Raw genomic sequence first — 14,278 nt, 5'->3', positions numbered from 1 at the left:
GCTTCCCCCGGCGCCGGCGCCGCTCCGCTGCCCCGCTCGGCGCGGGCGGCTCCTGTTCCGCCCGAGCCCGCGCGCCTCCCGCCGTGCCGGGATCGTGCCGGGACCCCAGGCTCGTGCCCGCCGGGGCAGGGGGTGTCGCAGCCCGTGTCCGGCGACGTGCGCACGGCGGCGGCCTCGGGTGCCGGCCCCGTCCCGCTGTCCCCGGCGCCGCGCGGTGCCGTGTCCCGGCTGGCAGCGCCCCGGGCTGCCCTGCAGCCCCGTCCCGGCGGCTCCCGGGCAACCCGGCCGCGGGAGGGAGCGGCGCCCCGAGGAGAGCCCCGAATCCCTGTGGAATGGCGCTTGCGTCAGGCGCTTCCCCAGGATGTTGCCACACGCGGCGCCGCTCGGATGGGCCGGTGGCACCGGCAGGCCCGGTGCCCACGGGGGTGATTCAGTGGCTGGGAGGCCGAGCGGAGGAGTCATCGCCCCCGGGCTCCGGCTGCTTGTGGGTTACCCAGGCCGTGTGTCCCGTGCGAGCTCYAAGCTGGGAGAGGTGACGAGTCGAGCACCTCTCCGCTTCTGGAATTGCCAGCGTGCAGCYGTGATTCCCAGGAAAACTCGCTGGCAGGCTCCGCTGGGGCTCCTAGTGTTRGAGCCAGCCCCTGCATTCCCAAATGCGGCCCCGCCAGGAGCCGTGCGGGCGGCAGGGTGAATCATGCCTCCCTTCCCGGCGCCCTCCTCCCCAGCCGGTGCAATAGCAGCACACGTTGCACCCACTTGATAATTGTTGTGTTTGGAGCCAAGCGCTTGTGGAGGCCGGAGAGGAGGAAGAGGAAGCGCCGAGCGTGCAGGTCGCTTCTCGTGGGAGCCGAGCTGCAGGTGGCTGGGAAGGAAAGAGGATTTTCCGGCAGGCTCTATGCGAGTCAGCCAGCCCTGCGCTGGCGAGAGCAGGCAGAGCCTGTGCGTGGGGCTTTGGCATGACTGCTGCTGCCTCCCAGCCTGCCGAGGGCTTTGGGGACGTTGTCCGAGGGCAGCGGACGCGGTTCATGCACGGAGGCGCATGGTGGGCAGCCGGCTCCGGGCATGCCCAGGAATCCAAGGATCCTTTTCGGGGTGCTCTATGGAGCCTCAAGGGCTCGATGCCCAGAGCAGCGCAGCCACCCAGCACGGTCGACACCAAGTGAGCTGCTCCCCACGGACAGYTCCATGCGCCGGGCTGTGCAGGAGCCCCGGGGCTGCAGCCCTGCGGCTGCAGGCGTCTCCTTGCAGGCTCCTTGCGGGCGCAGCTGGGCCCCGGCCGGGCTGTTTGCTCGGCGCCGTGGGTGTGCGAGGCCCTTGGCAAACAGCTCGGCGCTGGCGCGGTGCCGCCGCGCTGGGAGGGGGCAGCGCGGGCGGCTCCGTGCGCGGCGTTCCAGCGGCGCCCTTGCAAGGTGAGCTGCAGCACCGGGGCTCTGCTCGGCCCCGAGCGCGGCCGCTCTCGCGGGCGCCCGYGGCCGCCACGGTGTCTGGTTGCAGGGCCGCGGTGGCTGGAGCTGCTGCTGCCGCAGTCCCGCAGCCCGGAGCTCTCCCTGCGAGGCTTCCCGCGTCCGTGCCGAGCTCCTGGCCGCCTCGGGCAGGGCTCGCCAAGGGCATGGGGGGGCAGTGATGGCCAGGGCAGCCCTGGCGCCCCAGTGGGTTTACGGAACCGACAGCTTGTGTGTGCAGCCTGTGGCAGAGCCCGGCTGTCCCCAGGGCGATTCCTGCCCTGCTTGCGGGGTGGTGGAGCTGCCTCAGCCGGTGGCAGAGGGTTGCACCCATGGGTGATGAATGGAGGGTGTGGGGCAGGGATGCACAGGGAGCTGCTGTGGGATGGGAGCGCAGGGACAGCAGGTCCTCCGGCTCGGCTGCCGTGGGACCCCACCATGCAGCGCGTGGGCCTGGCTGGCTGCCCCCCGGGACCCTGCATGGCCCCAGGTGGATCCGGCATTTCCCATCCCCTCTTCCTGCTCTGTGCTGTTGTGAACTGCGTCCTGTCCTCCCCTTCCCGGGCGAGAGGGCTCCGATGGCCACGGGCCGAGCTCGGGCTGAGCYGCCTCAGGCGGCTCCTGGCAGGGCTCCCGCTGCAGGTGGCCGCCGTGTCCCGGGCAGCCGGGCGCAGCCGCAGGGCTGGGGCAGGACAGAGCCGCAGGGCTGCGGAGCGGCCTCCGGGCACCGCTGGCACTGCCGCCCTGTGTCCTGTGGCGCAGAGCAGGGTGTCGGTGCGCGTTGCCCTGGGGCAGGGAGCTCCCTGCAGCTCCAGGACATGCCTGACCTGGGATGGGGTGATCCCGGGGTGCCGGAGCTGCGACTCCAGGCAGGGCAGGGCTGTGGCACGGCAGGCGGCAGGGCCGCGGCGCGGGAGACGCTGCCAACCACATCCTGTTGGAGCGAGGCCGGGCGCAGCCGGGCCCGTGCCGAGGCGCTGCTGCTGCGCGGGTTGCACAACGGGGCCAGGAATAGAGCGGCGCGAGGTGATTAGCGGCAGCGATAAGCAGAGGGGCTTAGCTGCCGCCTACCTGCGCCGCCACGTCCCGGCCGCCCGCGCCGGCCCGGCCCGCTCCGGCTGCCCGTGCGGGAGCTCATCCGTCCCGACGGCCGTGATCCCGCTCCCGTGCGCCAACTGGCCCCGGATGCTTCCCCTCGCTGGAAGTGAAGCGGGGGCGGTGATGCGGACTGGGTCTCGCAGCACCTCCTTTCCCAGCCGGCGCGCGGGGTGGAGGGTGACGGCACCACGACGGTGCCAYGCACTGGAGACCTTCGCCAGGAGCCTGGTGTCCCCAGCGGGCTGGCGTGGAGAGGGGCGTCAGTGACGCCGGAGGCGGCAGGGACAGGGCTGGAGACCTTCCCCCTTGTCCCTGCGCTCCCGGCCTCCCCCAGGTGCCCGTGGTGGCCGCGGGGGGAGGCAGCGGGAAGGTCCGGCTGGGCTCCGTGGCCCACAGGGCTGGCAGCTCCACATCCCGCATCCTCCAGGCGGTGACGGTGCCGTCCCGGGGCAGCTGCTCTGTGTGACCTTGCTGCGTCCCACGCTGCTGCAGATCCCTCCTGCCCAGCACCGTGACTGCTGAATCGGCAGCGCTGCCTGCGCCCGCCCTGGCTCCCCGGGGGATGCGGGTGCCGCACGGTGCTCCGGGTGCTGCTGCTCGGGGTAGCCGAGCCCTCCTGCACCCTGCGGGTCCCCGGCATGGGTGCTGTGTGTGCACCCAGCTGTGGGCTGGTGCTCACTGTGCAAGCAGGCATCGCGTTGTGTTTTTCCAGGGAAAAGCGTGTGTGCTTTTCCAGGGAAAAGCGCTCTGGGGCGCACAGCTCGGCGGGCACTGGCTGCCCCTCGTGCAGGGGTCGGTGTGTGYCGGCGGGTGGCGTGGGGCCGCGACTGCCCCCAGGGTGGCAGTGGGCCTGTCACTGTGTAGGCGCATGGCCTCCTTCCTGCAGGAGCTCCGGGCTYGTCCGCATCCCCCCATCCGGAGCGGTCCCGCTGGGCGGCCCGCAGAGGGGCGGCAGGAAGGAGCGGTTGTCGCGCATTGTCCCCGGCCCGGCTGGGAGTGACAGCAGCTCCTTCCTGCCCCACGCTTCCGGCCCCGCCGTGGGGCTGCCGGGATGCGCCTGTTCCCACGGGGCTCGGGAGCCGCGAGCCCATCCGTGCGGCCCCAGCGCCAGGTGCCCACGTGGCCGGGGTGACGCCAGAGAGGACCCACGAGTCCTGCCCTGCCGCCCGGGCCGCGGCTCAGCCCCTGTAATCCCTCTCCTGCTTATTCCCTGGCTAATTCYCGAGCTATAAATACTGCCCTGCCTCACAGGGGCCGAGGCCTCGTGGCCACCCCACGGGGAAGAGGCCGTCCCGGCACGGCCTCGACAGTCCCCTCTGCACAGGGCCAAGGGACCCAGTCCTGTCACYACTTTGGGGACCGTCCTGTGCCTGGCAGGGACACGTCGCGGGGTGCCGGGGCTGCCGGGAAGCCCCCTGAGCATCCCGCCCCCTCGCAGGCCGCAACGAGCCCCTGAAGAAGGAGCGTCCCAAGTGGAAGAGCGACTACCCCATGACGGACGGGCAGCTGCGCAGCAAGCGGGACGAGTTCTGGGACACGGCGCCYGCCTTCGAGGGCCGTAAGGAGATCTGGGACGCGCTCAAGGCGGCCGCCTACGCCGTGGAGGCCAACGAGCACAGCCTGGCCCAGGCCATCCTGGACGGCGCCAGCATCACCCTGCCCCACGGTGAGCGGCGCTGCTGCCCACCCCACGTCCTGGGGAGGCCMTGGGCACAGCCCTGCCTTGAAGAGAGGCTGCCGGGCATGGGGCTGGCTCTGCGCCCACCGCGTGGGGCGGCCGTGTCCCCCGCGTGCCCCCAGCCTCTCCCYGCACTGTCCCCAGGGTCGCTGACCGAGTGCTACGACGAGCTGGGCAACCGGTACCAGCTGCCCGTGTACTGCCTGGCGCCGCCCGTCAACCTCATCCTGGAGCGGAGCGAGGAGGAGAGYGCGGAGGCGGCGGAGCCGCTGCCCGGCGCGCGGCGCGAGTTCGCGCTCAAGGTGCGCCTCTCCACGGGCAAGGACCTGCGGCTCAGCGCCAGCATGGGCGACACCGTGGGGCAGCTCAAGAAGCAGCTGCAGGCGCAGGAGGGCATCGAGCTGGCCTGGCAGCGCTGGTTCTTCTCGGGGAAGCTGCTCACCGACCGCACGCGCCTGCAGGACACCAAGATCCAGAAGGATTTTGTCGTGCAAGTGATCGTGAACCAGCCGCTGCCTCCCAGGAACTGAGCGCCCGCCCGCGCGGGTCCGGCGGGACGGGGCTGGCAGTGGCAGAGCCCGCAGCTCCTGTCCCACGTGGGGACGCAGCAGCAGCCCCTGGGTGCCCTGGCACCCGCACGGAGAGGCCCCTGCTCGGCTCTGCAGGGCTCCTGGGCCCATGGGCTGCCCCAGGCTGTGGCAGCCCCTCGCCGCTGGGGACAAGGATGCGGCCCCACTGGCTACAGAAGGTCCAGGGCTACATGTCCCTGGGTGCCGGCGTTTCCCGCGGCATTCCCGCCGGGGAGAGGCCATGACCTGCTGCGCTCGGCCTTGGGGCAGGCCGAGGCTGCTGCTCCCGGTGCCCGGAGCGCTGGGCCAGCTGGAGATGTCTCCCGGCTGTACATAGTCCGTGTATTTATCAATAAAGCCTTTTCATCCCTGCTCCTGCCCCCACCTCCGGGCCCAGCTCGGGGTGTCCGTCAGGGGTCCTGTCCCCACTCTCTGTGTCTCAGCAGCGCTGGCCCTGCTGCACCTGGGGCTCTGGCACCCAAGGGTGGCCCTGGCGCGCGGCCAGCGCTCCCCGGAGAGGGTGACACGTGCCCGTCCCTCTCTTGTCTCCGTTCCAGTCCCCATGGCGGGTGCCCAGCGCATTAACTGTCCCAGCACAGGGCAGCGCTGGCCTCATCTTACAAAAGGGGAAAGCAAAGCCCGGGAGGGCCGGGGAGTGCACGTGGCCGGGAATAGCTGCGGCCACGGCCCCGCGTGAGCCGGCTGCTGCCAGGCTGCCCGTGCGCCGGCCGGACGCCTGGGCCCGCCAGGGCTGCCTGGGACGCTCCCCGCCTGAGGTCATCCTCCAAAGCCGAGGGAGCGCTGTGGCCACAGGGAGCTACGGCAGGGACGGGGCGATGGGCGCCGAGCGGCGCATCCCGCGGCGCCGTCCCGTGGCTGCACCGAGGGTGCCCATGCACGGCGCAGCCTGGCACGGGGTCCCCCCGCACAGCCGGGGTGACAGGGGACCCCAGTCTCTTTAAGAGCGCGCCGGGCGCTCGGGGGTGAGCCGGGGGCACCAGAAAGCAGCAGTGAGCTCATGGCAAAGCTGCCCCAGTCATGTGGAGCAGCCACAGCTGTCGGTGCCCTTGGGCAGCGGGACGCAGCGGCGGGCGGCATAAAAAGCCCCGCGGCCGGCCAGGCCACCCGCAGCCCTGCGGCCAGCGCCGGACCCCCCCAGACCGCAGCCATGGAGCCCGACGTGCAATGGGCCACGGAGCTCATCGAGCAGAAGCTGGCGGAGGAGGAGCAGGTGGGTCCTGCCCGCGGGGCRTTGGGTGCCGGGTGCGGGGCCGCTGCTCAGCACCCCCGCACCGCGTGTCCCCGCAGAGGCTCAAGGCGGAGGGTCCCCGGGAGCCGCCGCCCGTGGAGCGGATGGACACGCCGGAGCTGGAGGAGGAGAAGCGCCRCGGCGCCAGGAACCGGGGCGTCGAGGCTCTCAAGGTGGGCCCGGGCAYGGGGCAGGGCTGGAGGGAGGCTGCAGTGCACGGAGGGCAGCGCAGCCCCCTGTGCCGCGCTCGGCTCCCAGCACAGGGCACGTGGGCGGCGCGTCCCCCCCAGGGCCAGGAGCGCGCGCGGAGGAGCTCCGTGGACCTGCGGCGGGAGATCATCGACGTGGGGAGCATCCAGCACCTCATCGAGCTGCGCAAGCAGCGCCGCAAGCGCCGCGAGGAGCGGGCGGCCACCCCCGAGCCGCCGCCRCCGCCCGACTCCCCGGAGATCGTATGTGGGGGCAGTCCCGGCACGGGGAGCCGGGAGACCGGTCACRGCTGTGTCCTCCACAGGGACAGCTGGGTGCAAAAAGCCCCACGCTGTCCCCATACGSTGCCATGTCCTGTCCCCCTGCCCCAGGAGGGCCCTGTGGAGCCAGAAACCTTCCTGCGAGCCGCCGTGCGGGGGAAAATGCGCGTCATCGAGAAGTTTTTGGCAGATGGAGGCTCCCCGGACACGTGTGACGAGGTAGAGCTGCCTGGCGGCTGGCGGGCGCCTGGCGCAATGCCCTGATGCCGGGCACCGGGGCACGGAGTTGTGGGGACGAGTCSCGCTCGTCCCATCGCACCGTGCCTGGCTGCCCCATGGGCTGCCCCATGTGCTGGGGCTAGTGGGGCCAGTGGGTGCCAGCACAGCTCCTGCTGCCCCCAGTTCCACCGCACGGCCCTGCACCGCTCTGCGCTGGAGGGACACATGGACATCCTGCGGAAGCTGCTGGACAGCGGTGCCACCGTCGACTTCAGGGACCGGGTGAGCCTGGGAGCCCTGCCGGGAGCGGCGCTTTGGGGTGCCCCGTGCCCACACGTGGGGCCAGGCAGGAGGAGATGCTCTGCGAGGAGCGTGGAGGTGCCGCGGGCCGGGTTTGCCTGGGCACAGGGACAGGGAGCAGGGACAGGCTGGCGGTGTCCCCAGCCGTGACCGGGCTCTGCGTGCRCAGCTGGACTGCACCGCCGTGCACTGGGCCTGCCGGGGGGGCCACCTGGACGTGGTGAAGCTGCTGCAGGACCGCGGCGCCGACCTCAACCTCAAGGACAAGGTGAGGCGGGACGGGCGGCCACGGGGCGCGGGGCACCGCGGCGGCGGGCAGGCCACCCTGATGCTGCCCGCTGCACGTCCGCCCCGGCGCAGCTGCTGAGCACCCCGCTCCACGTGGCCACCCGCACCGGGCACCCCGACATCGTGGAGCACCTCATCCACTGCGGGGCGCACATCAACTCCGCCGACAGGGTAGGTGGCCGGCGGGCCGCGCGGCGGCGCCGGGCACGCGCAGCCTCCGGGCTGGCACTGCCTGTCCCTGCCGCAGGAAGGCGACACGGCKCTGCACGACGCCACGCGCCTCAGCCGCTACAGGATCATCAAGATGCTCATCCTGCACGGGGCCGACATGATGGCCAGGAACCTGGTGAGCGCAGCGGCCCGCGGGGACCCGCACCAGCCCGGCTGCCTCGCGCCCAACCACCCCCTGCCTGCGCTCGCAGGAGGGCAAGACGCCCACGGACCTGGTGCAGCAGTGGCAGGTGGACACGCGCCAGGCGCTGGAGACCAAGGAGCGGCCGCAGGGCGACATGGAGGTCCCCGCGTGACGGCGCCGGGCCCAGCTCCGCTCCGAGGCGCTGCTGGGGCTTTGTCCGTGTCAATAAAAGCTGGCAAAGCACAGTTGGGCTCGGGGATGTGCCAGGCAGCGAGGTGGCCGTGGGCAGGAACTGGGTTATCCGGCTGCCTTGTGTGGCATCAGGCACCCACAGAGTCCTCAGGGCGATGGGGCACATTGTGGCAGTGTGGGGACCACGGGACCCTCGTGCTGTGTGCGCTGCAAGCTTCCTGCTTGCAGTGCTGCAGACGATACATGAATCCATGGAGGAAAAGTGGGGCGAGGGCTGCACCGGGCAGCAGCCACTCCGCGTGCAGGCTGCGGAGGGGCGGGAAGGGACCCCTGTCTTGCCGGATGCCGCCTCGGCCCTGCCCCGGATCCCTCCCCGTCTGGTCAATCATTGCCAGCGCCTGGCACTGGGACGGCCATGGCGCTCGCCGCAGGGCTCYCCTCACCGCTCCGGCTGCTGCTGCGCCGGGGGCTCGGCACCGCGCTGGCCCCGCGCCCTGCGCTCGACCTGGCCGGCATCTACCCGCCCCTCGTCACCCCCTTGTCGCCCGCGCAGGACGTGGACTATGCGCAGCTGGAGGGCAACGTGCGCCGCTACGCGGGGCTGCCCTTCCGAGGTGAGCGCAGCCCAGCCGTGCCGCGGGCTCCGCCGAGTCTCCTGGGGGCCGCGGCGGCTGCAGCCGGGGCCTCCCGCGGGCGCAGGGCCTCCGACGGACTTTGCTCCTGGGCTGGTGGCCGCTGCGGACGCTTGGCAGGGCAGGGGCACCTGCAGCGCTCACGCAGGCACCMTGGGCGCACAATCCCTCCTGGCAATGTGGGCTCCAGTGATGCAGAGGGGCCCTGTGCGCCCCAGTGAGGGAGCCCTGAGCTCAGGGGCACCCAGCGTGCAGGGGGTTGGCCCCGGGCCCCGCTGCCACCCCCGGCGCCGCCCGCCCCTCCTTGTGTTGCAGGCGTCGTGGTGCAGGGCTCCAGCGGCGAGTACCCCTTGCTGGCGCCGCACGAGCGCCTGGAGGTGCTGAGGCGCGTGCGCTGCGTGCTGCCCGCCGGCCGCCTGCTGCTGGCCGGCTCGGGCTGCGAATGTGAGTGTGCGGGGAGCGCCGGGGACGCCGCGGGGACCCCCACGGGACGCCGCGGGGACCCCCACGGYACGGCCTCCTCCGCAGCCACGCGCGCCACCGTGGAGATGACGGCCAGCGTGGCAGAGGCGGGCGCCGACGCAGCGCTCGTGGTGACCCCCTGCTACTACCGGGGTGCCATGAGCAGCGCCGCGCTGGTGCGGCACTACACGGAGGTGGGCGCCGCRCTCCGCCGGGCGGCACGGGCTGCACGCTGGCGGCAGCGCGCTGAGCCCGGCCCCACTCGGTGCGTGCAAGGTGGCCGACGCGTCGCCCGTGCCCGTGGTGCTCTACAGCGTCCCCGCCAACACCGGCCTGGAGCTGCCGCTGGAGGCCGTGCTCACCCTGGCGCAGCACCCCAACATCGTGGGGATCAAGGACAGCGGTGGGGACGTGAGTTTGGTGCCAACTTCCCTGGGCAGCAGGGAGAGGTTGGGAAGCCGGGACATGGATCCTCAGCTCCAAATGGTGCCCTGTGTCTTGCCCCAGATCACCCGCCTGGCGCTCATCGTCCACAAGACGCGGCAGGAAGGTTTCCAGGTGCTGGCGGGATCGGCCGGCTTCCTACTGGCCAGTTACGCCATGGGTAGGTGCCGAGTGGCCCTGCTGGCCCCAGGGAGCCGGCCCTGGGGCTGGGAGCAGGGGGTGAGCAGGGAGAAAGGCGGGCACAGACAGTGCAGGCTGCCCATGTGCCCGCAGGTGCCGTYGGGGGGATCTGCGCCCTGGCCAACGTGCTGGGCGCCCCGTTGTGCCAGCTGGAGCGGCTGTGCCGGGAAGGGCGCTGGCAGGAGGCCCGCGACCTGCAGCACCGGCTCGTGGAGCCCAACACGGCGGTGAGCGATGCCCGCGCGGCCAGGAGCCGGTGCCGGGGGCAGTGCCAGCCTCCCCAGGCCGGGAACAGCGTGTCCCCTGGCACCCAACCCCGGTGTCCCAGGCACCGGCTATTTATAGGAGGGGATGGGGGAAGCGCCCGTGGAGCTGGCAGGGATGTCCCCTGCACGGAGAGCCCCATCCGTGCCTGGCTGCGCCCCTGCCCACGGGCTGTGCAGCCACCCAGCCCACCCGCATCCCTGTGYGTCTTGGCACCCGTGTTCCTGCAGGTGACCCGGCGCTTCGGGATCGCGGGGCTCAAGAAGGCCATGGAGTGGTTCGGCTACCACGGGGGCCCGTGCCGCGCGCCCCTGGCGCCGCTGAGCGCCAGCCAGGAGCAGGAGCTGAGGGAGGCCTTCAGCGCCAACGGCTGGCTCTGAGGGGCCGCCCGTGGCCCCCAGGAGCCATCCCACGGCCTGCTGTGCCCGTGGCAGTGCCAGGAGCTCAGCCCGCAGGGTCCCCGTTGTGCCTGCGGTGTGTCCCGGGCTGGCGATGCCCCTGCTGYGCCCTGGAGCGTGCCGAGATGGGAATAAACCTGCCGTCCCTGCAGGCCCYGCGTGCCCGCGTCCGTGCCCGCGCGCGCCACGGCACAGAGGAGACGGGCGGCGTTTGGCAACGCGCTTTACTGAGCTGCGGCCCGTGCGGGCGGCAGCGCAAGGCAGGGACACAGCAAGGCACGGGAGCGGGGTGGGCACGGAGCCGCCGCCAGCGCACGGCCCCGCTGCCGCCCCACGGCTGCCAGCACCCCAGGGCAGAGGGGCACTGGGGGTGTCTGCAGCAGGGAGGAGAGGGCTGCACACGGGGTGAGACAGGAGCGGGTGCTCCCTGCYGGCACCGGCAGCCACATCCCTGCCCCGGTGCGCAGCTCCGTGATGCCCAGGCTCCTTGCTCGCCATCCCCGCGGCTCCCGCTGCGGCCGCTTGGCACAGCGAGGAGGCAGCATCGTCCCTGCAGCGAGCCCGAGGCCAGGCTGGGCACGTGGTCCAGCCAGCTGCCCGCCAGCCCCGGCCAGCACCCCAGGCGAGGGGGTCCCCCCATCCGCCCCGTCCCCGAGCCCCTGCGGCTGCTGCCCTGGCCTGGGCACAGGGCACGGCGGCCACCAGGGCTGCGGCCGGCGGGAGAAGGCACCAGGGTGGCSCCGGCACGCGCGGAGCCCTGCCGTGCCCCACGGCAGCGGGGCCCGCGCTGCCCTCACGCCGTGAGGTTGTGCGCGGACTTGGAGGCGCTCTGGGCCCTCTGGATCACGGCCGGGCACTTCTCGCGCCGCAGCAGCTTGTTGTTCTCAAAGAAGCCCTCGTTGCGCGGCACTCCGTGGGAGCCGTCGGGGAACGTCAGGAGACCTGGGGGGGAGCGGCCGGGAGTCACGGGGTGGGGGCAGCGCACGCCAGGTCGGGACTGCACGGACACAGTGGGAGACACCGAAGGGAAGCACAAGAGGGGTGGCCGAGGGGCACGGGGGCAAGCGGGGCCGTGGTGAGCGGTGCCGCCGCCGGTGGGGCCGGGGTGCACATGCCCCAGGCTGCCCGGCGCTCCCGGGGCCGCATGCACCGTGCCAGGCGGCCGGAGTCCGGGCGCGCGCCGGCGCCTCCGGAGCACTCACCGAAGCCGTACACGCGCCCGCCTTTGAACTCGCCCTCGAAGGTCATGTTGTCGCAGCGCGTGAAAACGCCGACGCCGTTGAACTTGCCCTGCACGAACTCCCCCTCGTACCTGCGCGGGACAGAGGGTCCCTTTCAGCGGCGCCGAGGCCGTGCCGGGGCCGCGCGGTGCCCGCGCTCACCTGGAGCCGTCCGGGAAGGAGAGCACGCCGCAGCCGTGGAAGAGCCCGTTCTCGAAGTGCCCCACGTAGGCGGTGCCGTCGGCAAACGTGAGCTGCCCGATGCCGTGCCGGCGCCCTGCGCCAGGGCGGCAGCACTGGGAGCGGGGCCAAGCGCTGCCCGCCAGCAACGGGGCAGCGTCGGGCGCCCCGCGGCACCCCGCGGCACCGCGCGCCCCGCTCACCCTCCTTCCACTCGCCGCGGTACTCCTCGCCGCTGGAGTAGGTGAAGGAGCCTTTGGTGAGGGTCATGGCGCCGGGCTCCGCGCGCGCCGGGCGAGGGCTGTGCGGGACAGAGCGGCCGCTGGGCACCGGGGAGCAGCGCGGCGCCCGCCCCGCTGCCCGCGGCTCCTCCCGCCTGCGCAGGGGCAAGTGCCAGCGCTGGCGACGGCCGCGGAGGATGTGAGCGCGGCGGCCAGCCCCGCTGCCTGTGAAACCGCAGCTGCCGGTTCGGGTTGCGGCCGCCCGCCGCGTGGCGAGCAGCCGTGCGGGTCGCAGCCCCTGAAACACGAGCGGGCGGCAGCAACAGGAGCCCGGCAGCAGCCGGAGTGGAGCTGTGCCCACGCATGGGTCCCCTCCTCCAGGGACATGGGGACACTGYGGGGACCCCCACGTCGGGGACCCTGGCGTCTCCACAGCGTCCTGCACCCTGGCGGGCTCTGGCCAAGCGACCACGCTGGGCTCGGTGCCAGCACGGGGGCTTGGGGRAATTCCAGCTCCGGCTGCAAAGACCCATCGTGGAGCCGCCCTCCAGCCGGCCCTGTCTCTGCAGCGTGGGCTCAGCTGGCCGCCCCGGACACCGCAGAGCGGCACCGAGCTCAGCTGGGAGCCAGCGGGAAGCGGCGCTGGGAAGGCCCGCGGTYGCTCGCCAGGGCTTTGTGCCCTGCGGAGCGCGGATCCCGGCAGCACGGGGGAATACTGCTCCCTGCCGACGGCTGGAGCGGCCCGAGCGCTGCAGGGTGGGTCCGGGAAAGGCTGCTCAGTGCCGGAGCAGAGGGACAAGGAGCAGAGGCAGCTACAGCAGGGAAAGGCTCCCTCATCCCGCACAGCCAGTGCCGGAGCCAGGCGTTCTTGGGGGGCACTGGTGGTTCCCCTTTGCAYGCACAGCRGCTGCAGCAGCCAGGGCAATAGGTGCACAACAGCCCGGGCGGCTGCCCGGGCCCATGGCCTCTGGTAACGTGCCCACCTTTGTGTGACACACACACACCCTGCACAGGCTGTGCACCCACGGGTGACACTTGCAAACCCATCTGGAGCACACACCCACAGGCAGTGCTTGCACACCCCTCATGGGCCACACACCCACGGGTGATGCACCCCCCGTGCCATGCATGCACAGCCCCTAGGAGCCACAGAGATGCTGCATGCACACCCAACACGGACCATGACCCTGGGGGTGTTGCACGCCCCCCACACCAGGCCGTACACCCACGGGTGCTGTATGTGAGCCCCATGCAGCTCGTGCACCCAGGCATCATGCATGCACAGCCCACATAGGTCGGGCACCCAGGGGCCCCACATGCACATGCTGCATGAGCCATGCACCTGCTGGCGATGCATGCACACCCAGTGGGGACCATGCACCCGGTGGCGATGCATGCACCCCCGATGAGGACCATGCAGCTGTCAGTGATGTCTGCAACCCCCGTGGGGACCATGCACCCCACCACGGGGGCCACGCAGCTGGCGGCCATGCATGCACCGCACCATGCGGACCGTGCACCCGGGGGTGATGCATGCACCCGCCATGGGGACTATGCACCCGGCGGGATGCACGCCGCTCCCCGCGGGCCGTGCACCCGGGGCGGGGCGGGGCGGGGCGGGACGGGCGGCGCTCGGCACCGCCGCCGCGCTCACCTGCCTCCGCGCTCGCCCCCTGCCCCGCCGGGCGGCGCGGCGCCGCCAGGGCACATCCTCGCGCGCCGTTGGCTGTCTCCATGGCAACCCATAGCAAGGCGGCTCCCCATTGGCCCACTCCGCAGCGCCCCGCTCTTGCCCGCCGCCATCTTTGTGTGGGGCAAGGCGGTGTGCAGGCCCATGCGGCTGCTGAGGGGCGGCGCCCCTCCACCCCACCCCGCCCGGGCGCCGCCATCTTTGTGAAGGGCAGCGGGGCGGAGAATTACGCCATGAGCCTCCAGAGCGGCCATCTTTGTGTGGGGCATGGGGCTGAAAGGAAGGCGGCTCTGAAGGCCGCCCGGCCCAGCGAGAGCCGCTCAGACCTCGAGCCCGGTGCTCTCAGGGCGCTGCCCGACTTCTGCTTCATCTAAGGGTCCCCCTATATATATAATCAGCGCCCCACGCATATAACTGATAGAATCAGTGCCCTGACACCCTGCTTCATCAAATGGACCCTATACATATGACACGTTGCATATATAATCGGTACTCTGCAAAGCAAACTGGCACCCTATATATGTCTTTTGCACTTTAGAGGCATAACCGGTGCCCCATRTAAGAAATGGGCGCCCTATATATCAAATTGGCACCCTGTATGTATAATTGGCACCCTGAATAGCAAATTGTTGCCCTGTAAGTATATATAGAAACACATTTGGTGCCCTGTATATCAAATTGGAGTCTATATATATGTGTATATGGACATAGATGTATGTGTGTGTGT

General features: G+C 71.6%; 4 protein-coding genes across 4 annotated transcripts; 3 read left to right on the top strand and 1 right to left on the bottom strand.

Moving 5' to 3' along the window:
- Positions 1-4,006: 4,006 nt before the first annotated feature.
- Positions 4,007-4,825, top strand: UBTD1 (ubiquitin domain containing 1). Its single transcript, XM_026050652.1, has 2 exons — positions 4,007-4,206; positions 4,363-4,825. Exons 1-2 carry the CDS (start codon positions 4,032-4,034, stop codon positions 4,746-4,748), a joined length of 561 nt encoding a protein of 186 aa, XP_025906437.1. The 5' UTR covers positions 4,007-4,031; the 3' UTR covers positions 4,749-4,825.
- A 1,130-nt stretch (positions 4,826-5,955) lies between these two features.
- On the top strand, positions 5,956-7,840 carry ANKRD2 (ankyrin repeat domain 2). Its single transcript, XM_026050664.1, has 9 exons — positions 5,956-6,018; positions 6,096-6,209; positions 6,327-6,488; positions 6,618-6,725; positions 6,909-7,007; positions 7,195-7,293; positions 7,386-7,484; positions 7,561-7,659; positions 7,736-7,840. The coding sequence occupies exons 1-9, from the start codon at positions 5,956-5,958 to the stop codon at positions 7,838-7,840; spliced, it is 948 nt and encodes a 315-aa protein (XP_025906449.1).
- Positions 7,841-8,275: 435 nt separating this feature from the next.
- On the top strand, positions 8,276-10,223 carry HOGA1 (4-hydroxy-2-oxoglutarate aldolase 1). Its single transcript, XM_026050746.1, has 7 exons — positions 8,276-8,474; positions 8,808-8,936; positions 9,021-9,148; positions 9,231-9,365; positions 9,462-9,558; positions 9,672-9,805; positions 10,073-10,223. Exons 1-7 carry the CDS (start codon positions 8,276-8,278, stop codon positions 10,220-10,222), a joined length of 972 nt encoding a protein of 323 aa, XP_025906531.1. The 3' UTR covers position 10,223.
- A 778-nt stretch (positions 10,224-11,001) lies between these two features.
- MORN4 (MORN repeat containing 4) lies at positions 11,002-11,922 on the bottom strand. Its single transcript, XM_026050751.1, has 4 exons — positions 11,844-11,922; positions 11,623-11,737; positions 11,443-11,552; positions 11,002-11,182 (listed from the first exon to the last, which is right to left on the bottom strand). Exons 1-4 carry the CDS (start codon positions 11,908-11,910, stop codon positions 11,034-11,036), a joined length of 441 nt encoding a protein of 146 aa, XP_025906536.1. The 5' UTR covers positions 11,911-11,922; the 3' UTR covers positions 11,002-11,033.
- Between the last annotated feature and the right edge of the window lie 2,356 nt (positions 11,923-14,278).

This window comes from Nothoprocta perdicaria, unplaced genomic scaffold, assembly GCF_003342845.1.
Source record: "Nothoprocta perdicaria isolate Ctin4 unplaced genomic scaffold, notPer1 scaffold_7, whole genome shotgun sequence".
NCBI classification, from domain to species: Eukaryota; Metazoa; Chordata; class Aves; order Tinamiformes; family Tinamidae; genus Nothoprocta; species Nothoprocta perdicaria.
The sequence above is the reverse complement of the archived record's forward strand: the minus strand, read 5'-3'. Positions and strand labels throughout refer to the sequence as shown.